The sequence below is a fragment of the Asterias amurensis genome, chromosome 7 (genome assembly GCF_032118995.1).
Source record: "Asterias amurensis chromosome 7, ASM3211899v1".
NCBI lineage: Eukaryota > Metazoa > Echinodermata > Asteroidea > Forcipulatida > Asteriidae > Asterias > Asterias amurensis.
The window spans coordinates 16,941,027-16,964,954 of NC_092654.1; the positions used below are offsets into that span (position 1 = coordinate 16,941,027).

The 23,928-nt window shown below is 40.4% G+C and overlaps 1 protein-coding gene across 5 annotated transcripts in view; it reads left to right on the forward strand.

The window, feature by feature from the left end:
- Positions 1-23,928, forward strand: part of LOC139940150 (myosin light chain kinase, smooth muscle-like) — a 102,200-nt gene that overhangs the window by 43,926 nt on the left and 34,346 nt on the right. For 3 of the 5 annotated variants that reach the window (XM_071936434.1, XM_071936433.1, XM_071936435.1), the window contains 3 exons: positions 5,034-5,970; positions 11,983-12,034; positions 18,758-21,378. In XM_071936434.1, coding sequence (XP_071792535.1) covers positions 5,034-5,970; positions 11,983-12,034; positions 18,758-21,378 — 3,610 coding nt within the window. Of the gene's footprint in view, positions 1-4,723; positions 4,786-4,863; positions 4,885-5,033; positions 5,971-11,982; positions 12,035-18,757; positions 21,379-23,928 lie in introns of those variants that run through there. The other 2 variants (XM_071936436.1, XM_071936437.1) reach the window with 2 other exon arrangements.

Here is a 23,928-nt window from a genome sequence, read left to right on the forward strand (position 1 = left end):
CCCACCAACGTAATATAATACAGTTTGGTAGACGGATGTTTTGGATACGTTTCTCGTTTGACGCCTATTTTGAATGGACTTAAGGTGTCCTTTCTCTATGGTATAACCATGGAGGAAATCACTCATGGTATAACCATAGAGACCACTGCTGATGTAGACTGCGAAGTGATTTTTATTTGTTAAACTGTGTTTATGTCTTGATTTCATTTTAGGTCTATCATTGACTTTTATTACCTCTAATTCGTGCAGAGCGAACTGATTTGTTTCTACACGTACAGGCCCCTTAAAGGCACCATACAAAGTACACCGTTGGTAATTGTCAAAGACCAGTATTTCACACTTGGTGTATCCAAACATAAGCATAAAATAACAAATCTGTGAAAATTTTAACTCAATTGGTCTCACAATGTGTCATACTATCAACATCTCTCTATTACTCGTTACCAAGTAAGTTTTTATGCTAACAATTATTTTAAGTAATTACCAATAGTGTCCAGCGCCTTTAAGAAGATATAAACAAACGTTGAGAAATACCATCATGCGTTTCTTCCCAGACCCACCGATAAAACGGTTCCTGTAATAAAGAACGGTTCGAATAAGTGTGATAACCTGCACAGTGTACTGCAAACGGAAGACCAATTAAAGTGATCTGCCACTCGGGAATTATCACAGCATTTCATACATTCCGTTTGCTGATGATGTATACAGGCATGATTTCCTTCTTACTTTAATCTGATTTCCAAATCTGAGTTTGTTTTGCTCTTTGAAAAATCAGAGAAAGTAGTGAATACTAGCCTTAAAAAAAAATCAACCATTCACCATATGAACAAGTAGGAGTGGGCCGTTGTGCTCGAACATTATTTTCCCCCAAGCTTCAAATATCATGCCTGTTTATATATAGCATCTACAACTTGCAACAACAAACATTGTCTTCTGTTTTCACAATGATCATTGTCACTGTGACGTCACCAGAATTCAGAGATATCGCTTTCTTGCTAACCGTACAAATGGAAGTGTTTACAATATTCCTCTGAGAGAGGTTTTCTGCAATTTAAACAAACAGTGACTCAAGTCAGAGACTTCACAGGTAAGGGTTCCCAGTTCCAGGAATTCTCAGGACAGTAGAATGACGAAGATTGTTATGGTTCATGTACTGAACAATGACGCAGCGCGATGTGGCTTTATAACTCCCCTTTGCGTTTCTGTAACCAAAACTGAATTCGAGAAAATAGAATTAGCTGTTGCAAAAAAATGCTTACCAACCAAAATGACAAATACTTAACAGAGGTTTAAAATAGCTATGATATAAATGCAAAACGTTGTTAATGGCCTGACGTTTCGACCCTGGCAGGGTCTTTCTCGAAAGCTTAACAGAAAAGACTATAGGCTAGAGTCGAAACGTCAGGCCATACTACTTTTTTTTGCTGCAAAACTTAATATGCTCACTTGTAACTTTCTATCGTCAGGACATATTTTTCTCAAACTTGCATGTGGAAAATAAAGACTGGTTTTTAACACATCGTGAATCCTTTCTTGTGTAGTATTCGCCGCATTTGATGTACACGTTTACCCAAATAAACACCGTTAACCCACCTTGTGGAAATATTTAACACTGCGCAGTTGCCTCTCAAAAGACTTTTCGACAACTGTTCGATGATTTACGGACTTGGCTAAAATGTGGTAATCATAAACAACCGATAAATTATGGCTCGTGATGTATTCTTTGAAGTGATTCTATACGCGAGCCCACACATGGTGATGTGGTGTCTACCTCACGGTATAACAAATTGGCATCTTAATTTGAAAATTACAGAGTATATGGTGCTCCGTGAGTGCCACGCAATCGAGATAAAGAGAAATTCAACAATTGAATAAACCAAAGAAGTAGACTTACCTTGATAAAATTGATCTCCCCCAACATCATATGGCAGGTAATATAGGACGATGTCTTTGATGATATGTCATGACAAAATATTTGGCTATACAGGGCCATCGCAGGTGAACACAGTTTGACAAGCAATGATAGCAGCCATTTTGAAAATTTTGAAAATTGCTGTTCTGTATTAATGTGGGTTTTTTTTCAAAACACATATTTTCCAATGGTCATAATATAGCCAAAAAGAATTCTCATGACATTACTCTGGATTTGTGCCAATTTCCATACCTCTATCGTCAAAGGCACAATTCCCCTCAAACTGAAACCATTGGGAGGAGGAAAATACAAGACCAGTCATGTAAATTATTCAAGTCAAACTTGGTTTCAGCAAAACGTCTCTCCGAAATATCAGGGTGAGGCGACTTCCTTGTGTCAGGATGTCGACTTAAAGTTAAATTGTAAACTCCCTGCATTTCGACAGGATTATAAGTAATTTAAATAATATATGTATATAGGAACTATACATACTAGTTTCAATTGGCGTCTTATTTCAAGAAAAAACGAAAAAGGTTTGGCCAAGGGTCCAAGTATGGAATGTGGCAGCCGAGTGTAGACGAAGGTTAGTTCTCAAGAGGTAGTAGTTTTTTCCACTCAGAAGTTTAATTGTGTTTCAAACAGATGTTTGTGTGGTGTTGATGTTTTGGGGTCAGCAATCCGATAAAATGTAGTTACCACCTTCCAGGGATTGTGAAGTTTTGGGCACAGTTATTTAAAAACCAATTTGCATTTGGGATTAGGTGCAATTTGCTGTTGTTGGACTGAGGAATGTGTATACAGTACAGGTTCGTATTAACAGACCAGCATGAACTTCAGACTGCACCCATTAGCTTGCGGTAACGCCAATTTGCAATAATTAGAGTTGCAATAGGCCTACTTGACCGTTTGATTTCTTACCCCAAGGAAAGGCCTCAATCAAATTTGCAAATCCCCTAGCTCAGTACAAAGGAACCGAAATACCATTAGTTGTGACTGAGTACCTGCTTTTCAGTTTAATAAATTGAGCCTCTGCTCAACTTCACAAATCTGTCAATTAGTGTCAATAAGCAGAAAATAAGGCTTTATTGCTTGACAGATTTAGTCGCTAAGCAAACACTTGGAGACACCTGTTGCAGCAGTATATAACATTTTGGAAGAAACCGGCTACCTGGTACCCGCTTAGCAACCCTTTTTCTGAGTAGAGCGAATTTTTCTGTACTCTTTTCTGAAGTTTGACACGTTTTTTGTGTTAAAAAGCTTACAGAGGTACAGTAGCCAAATCTTGGTACTGTATTATATAACGAGACTTTCATGTTCTAAATATAGCCTATAGTTAACCTTCGCATATAAGAAGCCTGCCACAAAGAATTCTATAACTGTCTATTTGATAATTTATTTTAATAACAATCATCAATATGTGCTTAATTACTTATGGTTTAAGTCCACATACTTGCTGTGGCTCCCTGTTTACTGAGCGGCCACCCCAAACCGTTTGTTTTGATCATGTGAATTATAACAACTATCGTCCATACAGCAATGAATGCTTGATTTGCTGAGCTGTTGTCGAGGTCAGAAGGAGTTGGGCTGCTTCTCAGGTAGACTTGACTCAAGTCCCAATCCCATGCCACCCTCCCCAACCTGTTCTTGGGATTACATTTTGACGGCGAGCGCGCACTGTACTGTTTGCCACGCTGTTTGATAGTAAGTTGGAGTGATATGCATATGGACCTTCTCACACGAGAATGGGACTTGAATCAAGTCTACTTCTCAGGCCGTGTCCGAACTGGCGGCTACCAGCTAGGGCTATAAGGAAAGATTTCTGCGTTGAGGTAGAGGGCGTCCTTAGCAACACCCTTAGCAACAGCCGTAGCTTTAGATGATGCCACTTCGGATACGGCCTTAGGCCGTATCCGAATTGGCGGCTACGGCTGTACGGCTACGGCTGGATCGTCGCGTCGTCATGCAGTGAAGTATAGACGCCCTTAGCAACACCCCTGTGGCAACGGCCGTAGCCATAGCCACCATTCGGACACGGCCTTAGTTTGATTATGGAGGAAGGACATTCCTCCATGGTTTGATATTGTGCTTCTGTTAGCTGCTGTTTAATAGTTTGCTGGTTTGGGTGCCCTTTAAAGTTACTTTGGACCTCTGCCCTAAAGATCATTATATCATATTATATCCAGGCTACTTCACATTTTCTCCATAATTACATTCGGTGTCATTTGCCAGCGGGGGGGGGGGGGGCTCTTCTTTTAACTATTGACCTAATTAAACGTGTAACGATGCCGGTGGTCACTGGTCACTCCCATATAATATCACAGGGGATAACCATTTTTTTTATGGCTGCCAACTTTTATCTGACATGGAATGTGTTGAGTCTACCCACTTGCAGGGATTCAACTTTAAGCACACATTGTTAGCGCACATTCAGCAATGTGTGAGTTCTCGCATTTATAGCAACCGTCTGCATACTTGCATGAAACGTGTGTGGTATGGCAACTGGGGTGTTTTTAGCCACTCTTATTATAGTCCTTACAATGAGGCCACATAAATCCTCAAGAGCTTTTTGTTCCTATATCACCCTCTGCAAGGCTTCCGGCTCCGGTAAAGGCGATACAAGCGCTGGGATCAGAGTATCCCCTTTTTATAGAAACAAGATACCCTTTGTACACAAGTGTTTAATTGTACAGTTGCCAGTAAAGCTCGCCAGGGATTATTTGCATATACCTGCGGTTCTGTCCACAGTAATGTTGGCCTCATTGTGTTTGTTAATAGTGTGTCCAAGGATGCGTAACACTAAGGAGCTATAAGGAGAACATAGTGTGTAGTCATGGAGCGGGTAATCGGAGCAGCCCAGTAGGGGAATTATCCATGTAAGATTGCTTCTTATAAGGAGACTGACTGGCCTCCGTTACTCGATTATATTAATCCCCAAATTAGATTTTTTTCTCCGAGGTTGCTGTCTTTTGCTGGTAAACTCAGAACAGTGGCTGTGTTATCAAGACGGATTCTGAGCTTTTTGGTTTGCCAAAAGACTTATAATTGTTAGTGCCGTTCTTCCATTCATACATACATATACCCATTAAATAACAAATTGTTGTGTGTTTTTGTCTTGGTGTAGAAAACAGCCACTGCAGTAAGAGCTATTGGTCGTATGACAGCCCTACGTCTGTTCAGCAATCACAAGAAGTCCACCGGTCAAGATCCACTTGTAGGCAGTGCGGGTAGCACCTCCTTGGCCGATCTGCTGAAGGCAAAGCGTGAGGAAGACGCCCAGCGAGAGACTAAAGACACCGAGGACCCCAAGCCTGCTGCTAACGGTGGTGAAGAGTCGGTTATCGATCTGAACGATCGGGTTGAGCCGGTCAGCAAACCAGTCACACAGGTAGATACTCCGGAAATCTATCACGTAGAGGACTCTGCAGTGCCTCCCCGCAGAGTTATTGATACGGGCATCATCAGCAAACAGGTAGATAACAACACCGATGGGTTTACTAGTCCAAGCACAAACACATCAGTGGGCGGTTCGTCGACCATAACAGACGGTGAGGCTCCCTTCTCAAACTACGGCAGTGATCTCACGAGTTCTGATCGAACCTCGGACTTCGCCGAATACGACCGTACTTCTGATCTGGGACTTGCCGATTTCAACAGCCACACCTCAGACTCGGAAGACATGGATATTGATACTGACAATCCCGCCAAGGATGTAACCGAGGCGGCCACCGCCATACAGGCCGTGTTCCGTGGCCACCGGGCCCGCAAGCGTACCTACCAACCGCCAGCCATTCTCGAGGACATTCGCGACTGCGATGTCTTCGAAGGCAGCGCGGCCAGGTTTGACTGTCGAATCTCTGGATTCCCAGAGCCTCAGGTATACTGGTACAAAGATGGCAAGGAGATCAAAGAGGATCGCCATTACAGGATTGAGTTTGATGAGGTAGATCTTTGCTCGCTGATCATACGGGAGGCAGAGGCCGATGATGATGGGTTGTATAAATGCGAGGCAAGGAATGCCGCAGGGACAGCCTTCAGCGAGGCTGAACTTCTAGTCGAAGGTGAGCCCCTCTTTCAGGTGTTGAAGCCTAATTATTAGTTTATCAAAAGCCCATTTCACACTACAGCAATGGTTGTACAATTTTACATAATGAACCTCGTGTGAAAGAACAAATTTGTTGTACTGTCCAAGGTCTTTTGTAAAATCTTGTCAACTATTTCTACAATTCACAACAATGCTAAAATTAATCAAGGGACCCCTGTTAAATTACTGCCGTGTGAAAGGGGCTTTACTAACGAGCTCCACTAATGATGCTCAGTGGAGTGTCATTCATTGTGCCGAAACCACTCAGCGAAAGAACCAGAATAAGAAATATAATTATCCACAACATAAATCCCACCTTACTTTTGTTTGACGAAAGAATGTTTTCCCTTTTGTGACAGAAATATTGTGTCTGTTTAATAAGATGAGTGAATTGTCCGAAGGACACGTTTGTCTAATCCCCTTAAATTTCTTCCAATTAAAGCACAAGATGAAGCCTTCAAAAACGTTATTTTAATAGGAATATAGACAAAACGAGATTATTGTTTTCAAAAATGTGTTATCTATCACCGAGTTACAACCAATTCCAGATTACATTTTATGTGGGCAATCGTGCTCATTTCGAGGCCAATTGTTCACTTGGTGTGTTTTTTTACCTTAGTTCCACGTCAATAAAATTTCAAAAGGAGCAATATAACGATATAACACAATATAAAACCCTTCGGCCCAGGGCTACAATAATGTATTTAAAGTAGCCAATACATTAACAACAAGTGTTGGAAATAAAAGAAAATATCACTTTACATCCAAACATATGACGTATGCATAAAATAACTTGTGACAATTTTTGCTCAATTGCTCATTGCAGCTGCAAGAAAATATTAGCAGAAAAAAAAATACAATTTTTGTGTAGAGATGGTGTGTTTTCAGATGCATTGGAAAGGCTTCTTTCAGATTCAAATTTGTGGGTGAAAAAACATTTTCTCTAAAAATTAATTACTTCAAATGGGATGTAAGCAATGCTTTATAATAACAAAATTCCAACAACCTTCAATTATTTGTTCACCAATTTATGTGTTAATGGTCATTAACTTGTGGAGCTAACTAGCAAAACTACACCCTGCCTTTAAAACATGACACTATGATGAAATGAAGTACTTTACACTTCATGTCTTTGTAAACAGTTATATAAAATGCATGTGATAATGCTGCATGCAACTCAGTGAGGAAGTTTGCGCAACACAAAGGTCATAAACACATCCAATCATTATTTGCACTCCAACACACCGTTAGTTGTGGACGCACATTGCTGTGCATTGTAACAACTATCTTTTGTCTGGTTCTGACTGTGTGTGTATCAGTAATCAATACACAAGCCTGAATAACAATTGTAGCTGTACATAACCGTTCCCTTCTTTAAGCTCCCATCTTTTTCAAAAGTGAAATACCAAAATGGGAAACTAGTATAGATTGAAGATGGCATGTTGACTCACTGCGACGAAAGTTTGGTTTCGGTTGTCACAAAAGAAAAACCTTGTTTTGGTGATGTTGTTCTCAACTTGCAATTGTTTTCAAGCAAGTATGTTAGAATACATCTTGAGTTCTCGAAGCCTGTTACAAAAAAAAGACATTCCTGATGCATTTTGTTTGTGTTGTTGTTGTTGTTGTGGTTGTGGCGGTTTCTTTGAGAGAGCCCAACACTTACGTTTTGCCGAGAGGGTAAAACGCTTTGGCCGTCCTGAATGAGGTCATTTTGGGTGTTTTGAGGCACAGTTTGTATGTCTGGACTGCTCTACGGTCTGGATGATGGACGTGTTAGGGTGACCTGGGAACAGAAAAGAAACCAGGGAGCGATTTCGTCCAGCAATTTCTTACTGAGCAAAACAATTAGCGTGAACTTATTGTGTGCACACTGAATTGCAAATATTGAGTGGCAAATGGTCATTTTTATGTGGCAACTGACACAGCTAATTGAATGTGTAGCATTTTGCTTTGCTGTATACAAGGGAAACCGTTCACTTAAAACGTCTGCTAGTCATCCAATCCGTATAAATCCAACTCCACTTTCAATAATTCAGTTGATTGTTTACACCATGGAGGACAATTTCCTTGCATTCATGCAATACACAATATAAATTACACACATCGTAAATATACTGAATATAATTAAACCAATTAAACAATAATCATATAATGAACCACAAGGGAATCAAAGTTGGAGTTACAATAGTATTAGTAAATCTCATTCGTTATCAAATACACAAAGGTAACAGATAAGTGACATTCCATTTATTTATTTATTTATTTATTTATTTATTTACTTGTACACCACCGCACAGGGTCAATTGCAATTTATCTGAACTACAGAGAGAGAGATTAAACAATTCCTCCATATTTCGATCATACCAATGTCAAAGGAACTTTTACATACCGAACTTAAGACTTCTTCGGCACGATTTGGTCTGAATTCTGCGTTCTTGTGTGTGAGGCGAAACTGAAAACGAAATTTTCAGTTGGTTTAGGCCTATTTGAGTACAACAACCTTTCCTTGGAGCTATTTGCCGAAGCCAGAGTGTTTTTTTTTATATTATTTTTTCAAAACAAAAGTACTCTGAAAACAAGAGTCGCTTTGCTATTTCTTTTTTAAACCGAATGTTCTAAGGGACCAAACATTACTTTGGCTTCGAGCTGTTGTTTTGTGTGTTTTATTTATTGTTTTGGGTTAAAGCTGACTAGTAGATAAGACACCCCTTCCTGTCATACGTATTTTGTTAACCTCGGCACAGAAGTCAGAGAAAACTGTCAACAAAACGCGGAAGCCTTTGGACTGGTACAAGTCAAACGCCACTTGGGACCCGATGTAAGCCAACCGTACAGGAGGGCTTTATCCGTCTCAATGCGAGTTCCGTCCCCCGAGAACACCTCCGAAAACACTCCCGAAATAATTCAACTGAAAGGGGCTTCTCAAGAAAGTAGAGTTTATTGACCAGGACTGGCTTCGATTCACAGAACCTTGCCAGTCAACTCAAAGCATGTACATACACCTTTTCGCAAAGTGCGCAAGCGCTAATTGTTGAATGGGGTGCATGCTGGTCTAGCTAGGGATCAAAACGCGTACCGAGTATTGGCGATACAGTCGATGTACATCGGTTCGATTTTGGATACTATCTGCGATCTGATCGTGGAGAAAGTGACAGCCCAGGAGACTAAAGTTAGGACGAGCATGGGACGAGTAACTCGCCCTTACTCGAGATTGTTCTTAAAGTCTTTGCGAAATCCAGCCTCGGGTCAAGTTTGAGCACCGAGGACTACAGTCGACCATTGTGCGATTGTGCCTGGTACCGAGGATGTATTGCGTGCGTATGGTGTATTCACCAGTGGTTTACTTGGTCGCTACTCGAACTTTCACCATTATTATCTTCAAGAAACCATAACATAAACTAAACGCCCAGTGCGCCCTCTGTTGACGCCCCTTTCTCATTAAGATCATGTTTATATCTACATTCCTGGGGGGGGGGGGGGTTTGCCTTCCTTGATCGATAGGTATAATCATAGGTATAATAAGTAGATTATGCAATTGTGCAGTGGACTTATCGTCTAATCTCGTGTTATCGCGCATTATACCCACTTTATCTCGCAACATCTCGAATGAAATTTGGATAAAGACATGGGAACTGCCAGTGCTCCTGTACAAGTAATAGGAGGCGGGTTTTATAACTCAATATAACTCAAAACTAAATGAAAGCCACTGAACATACAAACAAGACAGGGGGTAAATTATAACGGAAGTATCACATGATTAAGTCATGGAGGTAGACCTCCACGATTAAAGGAATACGTTGCCTTGGATCGGTCGAGTTGGTTTTTGAAAAGCGTCTGTAACCGTTTGTTATAAAATGCATATGGGTAGAAAGAAAGTAGAATACAATGATCCACACAAACATGCTTCAAAAATGCACGGTTTTCCTTTTTCCTCGTCGACTAACGCGGTCGGCCATTTATTTGACTCCCATAAATGGCCGACAGTTTTAGTTCGCAGAAAAAAGCAAAACCACGCAATTTCGAGGCAAATTTGTGTGGATCATTGTATTCTACTTTTAAAACATCTTTCTACTGCACATGCATTTTATAACAAACGGTTACAAACGTTTTTATAGACCAACTCGACCGATCCAAGGCAACGTGTTCCTTTAAGTTGAGTTCAATTTTTGGTTGTGTTGTGGATGTGGCATCCTTGAAGTGTGTTCTACCTACCTCCATGGTTCTACCATAAAAATGACCATGGTTCTACAACGGCTACACAAATTCTCTCAATTTATGAAAAAGCAGTAACTTTAATATTGAAATGTCTTTGTTCTATAGAATGGGCACATGATAATGTTGAGGGCAAATACACATAGTTATGTGGTGAGGGAACTCTGATATGGGCGTTTTTAAAGTGTATTGCCTCCCCTTAAAAATGCTGAAATGATAGCGAAAGGTGACACGGAAACTTAACGTAGGTCTATCACTTGATGCTTCTGGTGCGTACAGTTCGCACTAGCCCTAAAAAAGCCAATTAATTTATGTCAGAATGAATGAAATATAAACCGCCGGAACCGCAGTTTCTCAGTAGGTATATTCTGGGGTTTCAATTCTCTTCAATTTGAGCGCTCCGTAAACAACACTTTGACCCGCTTTCTGCTCGTATTCCTTCGCAATTCTTTGATTCGGATAAAGTAGCAAAACCCACCTCCTGAAATCTGACGCCGTTGACACAATGTGAATTGCGTGTTGGTGTTTACGCTGGGATTGTTCCTAAACATGTTAGAGGAAAGGACCTTTTTGTAATGGATACCGATTGCCTCCGAGAGGGGTCTTTGTTTTGAGCGGGCGGAGCGAACACTCGCTGGGGGTTTTGGGTTCCATATTCAGGCGTTCTCATTCTGCTTCGGGTTCGTCATCGGTCGTGAGTCTCCTGGTGCTTATAGTCTTTAAGGTTACACCATAGTCTCGAAGGCAAATACTAGCAAATTTGGCTGGTAATATTTGTAATAGTAATATGATAGTGGCATGAGTAGTGATATAATTTGCACAGGTGCGTCTATCGGCTTGTCTAATTTTGAATTATAACAAATGGTGTCGTTTAAAAAAATGTTGATCAGACACATGATGGGAAATTCAAAAAGGGATCGTTTTGTGGGATATTTTCTTTGTTTGGGGGTCCGAAATGCCCACAAAATGTAAGATTTCAAGTGTTTTGTTCCTGGAATGTTGTACTGGCTTAGTGGTCAAGAATTTACCTTTGATGTCCTTGCTCTATTAACACTAACAGATAAGAAACTATTTCAAAGATCCCGCTGTGTGCCGAAAAACTTCCGGTTTTAATTTTAAATCAAGGTCATGGTTTTGGGCATGTCAGCAGGTGCTTGAAGGTGAAAGAGCTTTCTTTGAAATTTGTTTTTTAATTCGTTAGACCATGGTCATTACTCTATGGTCAGACAATAGGTCAAATATGGAGGTAGACATCTCCGTGGGTCAAGTGGGTTGAAACTATCATCATAACTATAAATTTGGTGTATTGTTGTCTGTAGAAACTTATTAGAACCACATTGGAGACGTCTCTATTTGACGAAAATCTAAGATTTCTGTTGACCATGACACTTTGCCGTAGCCTAGACCCTAGACCATCAAGCTAGACCAAAGAGCAAAACCCTCTAGACCAAACAACAACCACGCTCCAGTCGAGGTCACTAATTGAAAAACAAACCCATGCAGCTCATGCCCAGCAACGATATATTTTCCGTACGTAACGTGTGTTCTCAGACAGTACAGTAATTTGCCCATGAACTGGGTCAATTCACAGCATTCCGGGTCCACAGTAAGCGTAAACACGGGTCATTATTTTGGGCAACCCCCCTCGGAAACCACTTGTGCCCCAAACCAGGCGTTGCTGCAACACACCCTATAATTACAAGCCGGTGAGGTGCCACAGTTTCCTCTGATTTCTTGTTTAGTTTTAATCAACTTGTTCCTCCTTTCTTCTACTCAGTGCTTGACGAGGCGTCAGATGCAGAAGACGAAAAAGCAACTTCTGAGAAAAGGTATGTAAAAGTTCATGGTGTATTTGTGTCAGTTGATGTTGCCGAAATTGTTTGCCAGAGGGGGGTGTCTGCTTGTCTTTCACCAGGCAGAAACCCTTACAATCTCATAACACAGAGATTTACAACTATGCTTTATAGCTGTCATTTGAAAAATGAACAGTCAGTTTGGACGCAATTTTTGGACTATAGTTTTCATTCATGTAATGATGTATTCCTTGCTCTATGGTGCATTTTAAATGTTTGTGTCAGTCGAAGTTGCCGAAATTGATTGCCAGAGGGGGCTGTATGTGTGTCTTACACCAGAAACCAGCACACCCTCATAAAATAAGGATTTGCAACTCTACCTTATCTGTCATTTAGAAAATGAACAGTCAGTTTGAACGCAATTTTGTTGACTATTAGTTTTCTTTCATGTTATCATAGTGGTGTATTTGTGTCAGTCGAAGTTGCCGAAATTGTTTGCCAGAGGGGGGTGTCTGGTTGTCTTGTACCAGACACCCTCACAATCTCGTAACATAACGATTTGCAACTCAGCTTTATCTGTCATTTGGAAATATTCAACAGCAAATTTGACTATAGTTTTTTGTAGGACATGCGGTTACTGGACGCCATATTCGGTTACTGGACGCCATATTCGGTTTCTGACACCATGTGCACGAATTGCAACCAGAAAGTTGCCGCAGACATCGCAAACCGTCAGTTTCCCATATTTCGTTAACCCGAAACATCTGTTTTTACTTGGGTAACAAATGGTGCCAGAGTCGGTCTTTTGGACCATTTGACGAACATCGCACGCCCATTTGAAGTGAACCACGCATGAAATTGAAGTGGACAACTTACCTTACATTCCTACATGTATAATTCACTCTTTGATCTCGTTGTAATAAATCTCTCAAATGTAAGATCCTATTCCCAAAATACGTTGGTATAGATTGTTACCAAAGGGAATTGTTGAGGGTTTATTACCAACAGGGGAATGTTAATCCTGTCAGTACAGATGGGTGGATTAATATGTATTTTGTTTCCAATTACTAGTTCACGATTGTGACATATTATTATATACTAAGGTTCCCATGTGGTTGTATATTTTGATAATGATGCAGTCGTCTACTGTGTGTGGATTAAAGGCACAACTCCCAAGACTAATGCTCTTTGCTATGATCTGTCGTACTCATACACGCTTAATGCAGAAATATCGTTGCCGAATAGAAATCCCAACAGACTTCTTAATAAATATTATATTAATGTTATAAAAGAATAAACCCCCAAAATAGTTAATGGCCTGACGTTTCGACCCTAGCAGAGTCTTTCTCGAAGGCTAAATGACAACGCAACAAACATGAACAGGTAACTAAGTGAAATATAAGCAGTGAAGTGGAAATACATGAATGGGGTTAGAAAGCATACAGAAAAAGCAGGGGGTAAACAATGAATAGGGGGACAACAAGAATAAACCCTCCCACGAGATACAGAACTGTATACCGAATTTCAGTGGTAGGCAAGTCGGGCGCTTTGAGATAGGCCCCTTCAAAAAATGGTGTTTAATAAACGAATAATGGTTGCAAAGGTGTTTTAAAAGTAGAATATAATGATCAAAACATCTATACCTCGAAATTGTGTTGTTTTAATTTAACTTGGTGTATTATACGCGGGTTTGGAGAACCAACTCCACAAAATGCTGGACCGTTTTTAGTTCACGAAGTAAATTTAAAAACAAAAACAATCGAGGGATGTTTGTGTGAATCATTGCATTCTGCTTTTAAAATATATTTCCAACCAAATCCATTGCATAACAAACGCTTCTACATTTCATAGCCCAAAAGCGCCCAAATCCGAAGGCCAGAAGTGCGTAAAAATCTCATGGTCCGTTAGCACACAATTCCGCGGTATAGGCAGTGGCCATGAAATTTGACTCCACACTTCTTATTTTTAACGATAAGACCACTGAATTATGAAGCGCTAAAGCTGTTTGGCATTGTTTTTTGTATCAGACATTCCTTAAAATATACCTCTATCTTCGTCCCTGAAGTATAGCCTACCGCTTTATCAAGAGTACGTGCCAAACGTAGTATCTTTCTACGAAATGACGACAAAAGCACATTAACTTACTATGTTTGGACTATCTCAATCGTACCTTTGAGTGTCATCTCACTAAAATGCAGGTCAACTTTTTTCGTGGTAAAGTTCACTTCGTGGTTCAAGAACTTCATGACCAAAGTGACAAACAAATAAATGGAAACCACGAATAACTTATAACCTGGCTCAATATGTTATCTCGTTAATATTGATGAGCAGTATGGCACTTTTCGAGCTCCGTATTTACCATCCTAGGAACCATCCTTTCGGAAAACCAAGGTGCTCTATGTAAAAACATACACCTTAATTGGCCCTGGGCGTTAAAGACCATCTTCTTGTTTGAGTTTTTTCCCGGCCAGTGGTACTTGACTTCTTGGAGAAACCATACAAGGCGTAACCATAAACAACTCAAGCCTTCGTTTGTAAACATGGAAGCATTCTCGGAACAGTCAAGAGAAAGTTTGACTGTGAAAATAAGCAATGGATTTATTCCGATTTGGGGTAGGGGCGGAACAGACCACCCGGAGCTAGCTCTACTGTCAAAAAACACAATGCACAGGTCCTTCACAAAATCTTAAACTCTTTATTTATAAACTTAAAGTAAAGTTCCATTCGGGTTCCAACTGAAAGCGCTCTAGGGCAGCTGGTACCTTGTCACGAAGGTGGTTTATTTCACAAGTGACGTTAAGTGGTCTATTGGATTACGGATTTCATTGTCAATTACCGGTTACCGTTAAAATCTTTTCCATTAATCACTCAACAAAAGCTTGCGTTAATCGCCACTCAACGACTGTAGAGTGCCCATGGTTCTTCACTCTGCCGACGGAGTTCGTGCATTTATAGCATCATAAGCAGATGCTTTTCAATATGCTTCCATTGGCTATGGTCACATGCAACTGTCGGCAAACTGTAAAAGAAAGTTTTAAGACTTCTTTCATTTAACTAAAGCCATCATTAGACCTTCCCCAGAGTGGCCACGAATGGCTTATTTTTCTCCTGGTCTTGGCTCTGGTAGTTACACTTGTTATCGTCACGCCAGGACTTACATTTTACACCGAATGTCACCATTGCAAAATTAATTGGCCTCGTCCCTTTTCAGTATGTTTGAGTTTCAAGTTTCTTCGTTATAGGACCACATGTATTGAAAAATAGTTTTAAACGGAAGAAGCAACTGTTTTGGGACACTAATGGGAACAAAATCGAACATTTCATTTCCATGTAGGAAATTCCCTCAAAGAAAGGTGCCTCTAAAACCCTAGAAGAACGTTGCAGTCAAAAAATGTTCATGCATCCCAGCTCCCGATTTTTTTTAAGTATGACTAAACCACTTTTGCTTGCAAAACACTCAAGTTTCCATTCCCGCAGTTGCAATGGCACACCGTTCACAACCATCAGGAGACGGATGGTTTATGCGTGGAGCAAGGCAAATAGAATTTTCCTTCCACCATGGTTTATGCCACGCGAACGCGTCAGTGAAAGAATGCAGGGTAGCGCTAATGTTTACCAGTTATTATATCATACGATGATTTATGAACGGGTTTTATTGCCCCTCGGGGTCACCCTTCTCGTCGTGTTTGTGCTGGCCCGCGCATTTTTCTTTTATGGACCAATAAATAATTTTAAGATTTTAAAGGCACTTGACACTATTGGTAGTGACTCATTTTTGTGTGTAGATGTTTTAGGCACTGGGGACTGTTAATAATGTTCTCAAAATAAGTATTACTTAGCATAACTGTTCACTTTGTGGTGAGCAATGGAGAGCTGTTAATAGTATAAGACAATGTGACAAGCAGCTCCCTCTGAAGTAATGTAGTTTTTGAAAAAGAGTTTCTTACTCAATAAAAAGGCTTTAGGCCGGAAGTATTTTATTATCTAAAAGCACACAAATTAATTTGTGCGACAAGGGTGGGTTTTTTTTTTCGTTTTGTTCTTGCAACTTCGACGACCAAATGAGTCCAAATGTCCACTGATTTGTTATTTTTTTTGCATATTATGTTGGTATATATACACCAACTAAGAATACAGCCGTCGATTTCACAATGAGTTAGGACTCGTCTTATGAGTTAGGACTCGTCCTAATTTAGGATTAATCTTAAGGTCTGCATGTTACAGTGCAGGGTTGGGACTCGTCCTTAGTCCTTTGATTAGTCAGGTTAGGAAGAGTTTTGTGAAATCGACGGCTGGTCTTTGACAATTACCAAAGGTTTCCAGTGCCTTTAAACCGCGTCAAGAGAGTGCCTGCTCGGGTCTGGTCTTTGTTTGCGTTTTCACCAGACTCTTTGGGCGTGTGTTTAGTGTGGAAAGGAAGGAAAAAAAGATGACACCGGTATTAAATCATGAGAGGGTTTCGGAAATAAGTTATTAATTTCACCCCATGGAGTCGGGGAGAGTGATGGAATTGTCAATTTAAATTTGGCGACAAATGTGTATCCTTAATTCGCAGATGTCAAACAGATTTAATGAACTGTTAACGATTTCCTTGCTTCCTATATATCACGGTGTCCTTGTTTGTGGTTAAACGTGCATTGTTTTTGTTACTGCTACATTATCATAGAATAGTTGTGTGTTTTTTTATATAAAAGTGAACCAAGAAAGTGTCATATGACGTGTGATTATGAAAAATCAGAAACTCCACAATACTTAGCCAAAATCGACTGTGAGGGCGCTAGTTCATTTTGTCAATGGTGGACGAAAGCCACGATACCACATGCGATTGAAGGCTCTGTATGACCTCGCACCTGAAGTTAAAAAAAAAAAAACGTTTTGTCATTTTTGGAAAATCATTTCAAAACTTACCCTTTTTATTTATGACAGCAAACTTCACTGTGAACACTCCCGGGTCAGATTAGACCTGGTTCAGGGTTCGAAGTCTGTGTCAAAATGACCTAGAATCTGTTAAAATTGACGCAATATCCGAGCTAAATCTCATCTTGTAACCAGTTTACGGTTCTGTCTGACACATTAAATGGTCAGGTCCCCTTTGACCCTATAGGGATCCTGGTCAATTTTGACCCGGGTCTTTTTGAAGTGTTGATTCCAGTTTTTGACCTATACAGGTGCAAAATGCACAGTACAGTTATCACTCTCCGGTCTATTGTTTTGAGTATGTTTTCAACCAGAATTGTAAATTAATATTTGTTTTATATTTACTTATTTATTCATCATACAGATCCGTTAACCCATAACTTTAAAGAAATAATCAGCAATCATTTTATCTCATGAAAGTACATCTAGTGCTTTGATAAAAATAAAAAAATAAAAAAAATTGGGGGGGGGGGGTGCTCCATGTTTTTATCGTAGGTCTTTTGTGGCCTTTGTCCCGTTTTTTATATAAATATATATTTTTAACAAATTTATTGTAATAGTTTGTAATTCAAATGCAATTCGGCTTTTTACTGTGACTTTTGAAATGTTTTTTGGTTAACTAGTTTATTAAAATAAACTAGTTAACCAAAAACAAATATCATTGAAACATAATCAGGCTAACACGTTTTTTTGCTGCACCCTTGTTGCTATTTCTAAATATACTTTAATGGAACGCACTAATTTGTTCACACATTCTGGCATTGTAATGTAAGCTGAATAATCAGTTCTGATTGTGTTAATCGTTCCGAAAATTACATGAAGTTTCACCACTGCCATGCCCCCCAAACAGTTTTGATATTTTGTCCTACATATTATAAAGCAAGAAACTCTCTGTCTCCAAAACCCAGCTCACCCGTGTGTGGTTTGTCCCATGGCAGAATTAACAAAAAAAGATTGAAATGTTTGTCGAAGTAAACAAACATTTGAGTTATTGAGCGAGAAGTGTCGAACGAATGACCTTTGATTCAATGGGAGTGCCAAGCAGTCTTATGATTAAGCATCTACTGAATAGACTTCCAACAGCTAAGCAACATCCCGGATTGTACAAATACAACCGAGGTCACATTTCGTGTGGCCCATTGTTAACGTAAACAGGTTGGGAAGGTGTAGCTATAGTCCTTCCATTTTAGATGAGGGACTCGAGTATGAAAGAAAACTACAGTGTTATTTGAGTTGCCTGGATAGCCATTCGAACCCTGTTACATCATGTATCAGTTGTTCTTGCTTTTTATCTTAGGTTACATGTACAAAAATAAACAATTTGTTTTCTGAATACTTATATACCCTCTTGGAAAGTTGATTTCAAGGAATCCCGTTCGAAATCCGATGCTAGCGTCTGATGTAAATGTAAGGTCATGTATTATTTCATAACATTATATTTGTTGTAAATAATGTCATCCTTGTCCATTTCATTAGGCATACTGTTATACAGAATGAACTGATCCAAAATGACAACAGTTTGTACGCTCAAAAAACGTTACGCATTTGACTTTTAAAACTGATGGGAAAAACACCGCCATTGGTGTTGTTTTGGTTTACAAATTTAAGGAAAAGAAAATCTCGGCGCTAGACTGAGCAATAATAATGAGGTTTCGCAAGCGAGCGCAACCCTTTGGTCAAAGCATTCACCAGTGCACCCTGATTTATATTATCCGGCTTGACAGCAAAACTGATTGCATACTAGGAATCCATAGGAAGTACAAATGACCTTATTCAAATGACTGGGATTGTATGTTGTTATTGGCTGATGTAGTTTCTTATTTGCTTGCATTCCACACATAGCATTGGCGAGAGAGTGACATCAGAGGGACGAGTCACCCCGGAGCCAACGCAGAATCTACCGTCGGACAACACAGCCTGGAAGAACGTAGACCAGCACAAACCGGAGGAAGTTACACTGACCAACCACTTCGAGGTATCAGCTGCTGCAAAGGAAACTACCTCTTCCAGTCGATCTGATTTTGATTCCGGTGGGGAAAAAAGCTCAAGCGACTGGACGCCTAGATCGTCACCGTGTACGAGCGCAGGAGTCAGCCCAAGCTCGTCCTTGCTCGAGTTGGATTCGTGGCACAAACGGGGACGGATCACTAGTACAGATACCCAACCCATCAAAAACACAGCAGGTAGTCCGGGCAGATTGTCAGAACGGATTTCACGGTACGACGATCGTAATAAAGGTCCGAAACAGAACGTGAACAGCATCGGCTATAATTCACCGCCACTCGGCGTCCATACAAGGGGGTCGTCATCGCCAGGGAATAGTGCTGTATCCGGAACTAGTGACAAGCCATCATACGTTACCCAAGCCGCCGCCGAGAGACCGTCTAGGTCTCGCATTGCGGAACTTGAATCCAAGCGAAAACCAGTCAGATCTTCCAGCGAACCCCCGCCGGAGTTCCAGAACAAGCGTGAGCTAATCCTCAATCGAGCTTCTAAATTCGAACAGAGTAAAAACTACAGCAGCTATAAAGGCAGCAGCAACAATAAGACTCGGGAGGTGTATGAGTCCTCGTATAGTAAACTATTGAAGAATTCACGCACTCCCTCAGGCGTCGGAGGATCAAATACTAGGCCATTGAAGCCCCAATTCGCTACAAAGATCTCGGTTTTCTCAGGAACTGGGTCCAACGGGAAACCCGATGGTCAATCCAACATTGAACCTAAACAGGACAGGAAATTCTACGGTGGTAGGGAGATCAAAGTGAAGTCTTTGCCCAAGGTGGTCGTGTCGAGAGAGGCGTCCATATTAAAAGCGCGACCCATTGAGTCAATTAGGGTCAAACACGACAAGACGAACGGTCGACTGTCGAGCGACGACTCGTTGACCGACAACGAGAAGTCGACAGCGTCTTCCGGGAATCACGAGGTAAAGAAGACTTATCTTACGGAGAAAACCTTTGAGCTCATCGGGGACAGGGCACTGAACTCTCGCCAACCAGGATCCGTCCTCGCCTGGAAAATTGAAAAGTTTGCGAAGGGTACCCCTCTGAAAAGTCACACTGCTGTCGAGGATGAACCGCGTGTAACGAGTCGGCAGACAACGAGAACGTGGAACCCGAACAACGACAAGAGTCACCGGAGGGCACAGTCTGTTGACAGAGCTCTCTACCCGGGACAAGGTGCTAACTCTCTCGCTTCCAAAATACAGAAATTCTCAAAGAATCAGTCCTCACAGGAGTCTAATAAAGTGAAACTAAAAACATATGAGTTTAAATCGAGTTCGGTTCGATATGAAATGCAAAGGGGAAAAAGTGTGGATGTAAATAATTCCAGGAAACCTGAACGATCGCCCGAGCGACAAGTTTCCCTGAAGGTGAAAACGACCTCAATCGAGACTGGTGACGAGACTAGTGACAAGGTACCAGGCGACAAAGGTGTAAAAATAGAAAAGACCACAGAAAGAGTGGTTAGCTCCCAGCGTGCGACTGAGTCTGTACTCAATTCAACTAAAGACAAGACTGACATTCCTATTCCAGCGGGGAGTCGTCATATCGAAAAGGCAATTGAGGTAACCAAGGCATCAGTTGTCTGCAGTCCCCCTTCGGCAAATGATCGTCAGATTGCAACCGAAGAAAAAAGTAACAGTGATCGTTCTTATTCTTCGAGCGTAAAAACGAGCGAGGTTGATGGATCTGTGAAGAGTTCATCATCGAATGATTTATTTATTGAGGCATCTGCCGTGACGAGCTCAGTGTCAACAATCACGAAGACGACCCCTGGAGGTGAGCCAAAGGAAACAACGGCCGCGGCGAAACCAAAAGCGAGCGCTGCTGCCATGAATCGTCGCGGAGTCACACCGGGAGGGATCGGAAAACTCACGGCTCGGTTTGAGAGCAACAAACCCGAACCGGCAAAATCATCCACGGTACGGCGAGAGCCTTTTATCCGGTCGAGTCTTAGTGATAAGAAACAACTTTTCGACGGGTCGGCTGCCAAACCTAAAACCAATGGAAATAGTAGTTTGAACTACCGTGATATCCTCAAACCTGCTTCGAAAACGAAAAATGCTACCGCGCTGGATGCAGGGAAACCTTTAGCGGATAAGAACACTTCCTCGGGTAGGCTTGGGGCAACCCCTTCACCTCTGTCATCCCGTTACCAGGTTAAACCGTCTGTCGACGAAAAAGCCCCTTCTTTCATACAACGGCCACGGGACCAAACGGGTGTTCAAGGCGGGTCTTTATACTTTGCTGTGTCGGTGGAAGGAACTCCAACCCCGGACATATCTTGGCACTACAAAGGGAAGTCTCTTAAAGACGAGGGTCGATGTGAGATCTACACGGAGAAAGATGTTCATTTCTTGGAGATATTTGAGTTGGAGCCCAGTGATGCTGGAATCTATACATGCCGTTTGGTGAATAAAGCTGGACGAGTCTCCGCCATGGCAGAGCTTAAAGTCACAGGTGAGTTTCTTCAATATTGTATAAAAGATAGAGTTTAGTTTTCATCTTGATACCAACCCTTTTGCATAAAAGGTTAGTACAAATATTTCAAAAGTTGTAACTGAAGCTATTCGACCCTGCAGAGTTTTTCTCGCAGGGAAATTTACCATTCGAGAAGCAAATCGAAACAAGAGGTCATTAATACCACTTTGGGAATATTAGAACAAAAATCAGGTTTGACTTTTTGAAAACTCGCATAATATTGTTTTTATTTGTGTCATGATTAACGTGTCCAAAGTGGTTGATCTGGGAGGATTTAATTGAAAACGAAGACAAAAACCAACAAATACATGTATCAAGTATTTAATATTTAATTGACTCCACAGTCTTCATCCATAATGCTAGAAATGTTCTTCAAGTCGTGAAATAAAGTTTAAACCTTGCAATTAAATGTTTTGTTTCTAGCTTTGTTTGAGTACGTTTGTTCATCTCAAAATCGTGGTCAGATTGACTCAACAATATGATTTCAAAGCTCGTATAAATTGAGATTGACCAACAAAAATCCATTGTAATTAACCTTCTAAAGCTTCGAATTGTTTGCAGAGATCACAATAAACGCACGTGTTCGACCTTGTCTGTGTTTGTTCACAGTTCACACCTGTAAAACGTGCAATCGTAATCCATCTTGTAAATAATTTTATTATAATTTCATGTGCAAGCGATAATGATTATCAGTTTGACGTAACACATGTTAATTCATTGCTTTAAACACAGTGAAACAAAAATTAACAGTTAAAAAATTGTCATTATTGAACACAAACATTTCATGACATTACTTGTGGCGAATATAATCGCCAATTGGAAGACTCAATCTGAAATTGGGTAAACAAACTGATGTCTTTGTACTCAACCACATTACTAACAATTGATTTGCTCAAAATACTCTACACTTTTGAATACTGTTGTAGGCTTGTAACCAACAGTTTTTATTGCCATTTTTGTAAAGACTGGTAAACGACGTGTACCTTCCTTTTAGGCATTATGACTGTAGTATCAAAGAGATAACTTCGTACGTAATTTGTTTCAATGTGTCCATGCACATAATATAAATATCCAACCCTAAATTAAAATTTTATTTTGTACTTTCAAGTGTTTAGAAATAGTATCCCAGTACTCCGTATACACACAGACCCCCATGGTGAAGAAATTGTTAACCACGTTCGAGGAAGAAAGACCGAAATTTCTGTCGTTTATTTACATTTCTTTCAAGTTCATGAACGTTGTGGAATGTGGTTTCCATGGTAAGAACTGGCTCCCCGGTGCGTGAGTAAAGGCCTAAATGGCCCGTCACTGGACTGGCCACGGGATCCGAAATAGTTTTTGTAATCGAATGACGGTGGTAAAAACAATTAATTCGCTTCGTTTACATTACCAAGTTTACATTTTAATAGTGGCGGCTTGCCGATAACTCCCTACCAAGGATTGGCATGCGCCGTGTGAAATGCCACTGGCATACCAGTATTTTAGTACATTAATTTGCCGGTGGTGACAATATTGTGAAGGCACTTTGGACAATATTGGTATTTTACTCAAATAATTTTTAGTGTAGAATCTCAGATATAGCCCCGTCTTGTTATGGCCACTATTGGTAATAAATTACTCAAAATAATTTGTTAGCATAAAAACTTACTTGGAAATGAGCAATGGAGAGCTGTTGATGCCATAAAACATTGTGGGAATCGGCTACCTCTGAAGAAACGTAGTTTTTGAGGAAGATGTAATTTCTCTCCGAAAGAATAAAATACTGTAGGCCTGAAGTCTTTTGTTAATAGTAGGCATCTGAAAGAACACACAATTTTGCAACAGTTGAATTTTTCGTTCATTATTTTCTTGCAAATTCGATGACCAATTGTGTCCAAATTTTCACAGATTTGTTATTTAATGCATTATGTTGTGGATACACCGAGAGGAAAAACTGGTTTTTGATAATAACCGACGGTGTCCGGTGCCTTTAAAAGAATTTGGGTTTACTTAATCTAACAATCTTTTTCGTCCTTGGAACGTTCGGATTTCTTTGATTCAAACTTCCGAATATTTATCCTTATTAACTGTAATTTTGGGTGAATGCTGGTATATTAATGTTCAATGCTGGTACATTAATGTTCAATGCTGTTAAATATTTATATTATAACATTTCCTTATCGAGGTCGAATGCAAAATTTGTAATATTGCTCTCACGACTTCAGTCCCATAGTCGCAAGTGTAAAAATCATAACCGGTTTTGTTGGGGTGGGGGGGGGGGTGCTCTATAAAAAAAGTCTCTCCACCAAATGCTAGGTTGTTTTGGTTTGAATAGAGCATTCCGAACCCGACCTTGTGAAATCATGATTGATTTGACCACTCCAAATGCAATCAGTCTTTGATTTTACTTTTAGTGCATTTTCATCTGTTTACATAAGCAGGTGTTTTCTGTCATTTTTTTAAATGCTACAATTCTGATAGAACAAAGACGTCTGGATAATGTAGAAACAGTCAGATTTTGTGTAAATTGAAACTTACAAGTGGCAGATA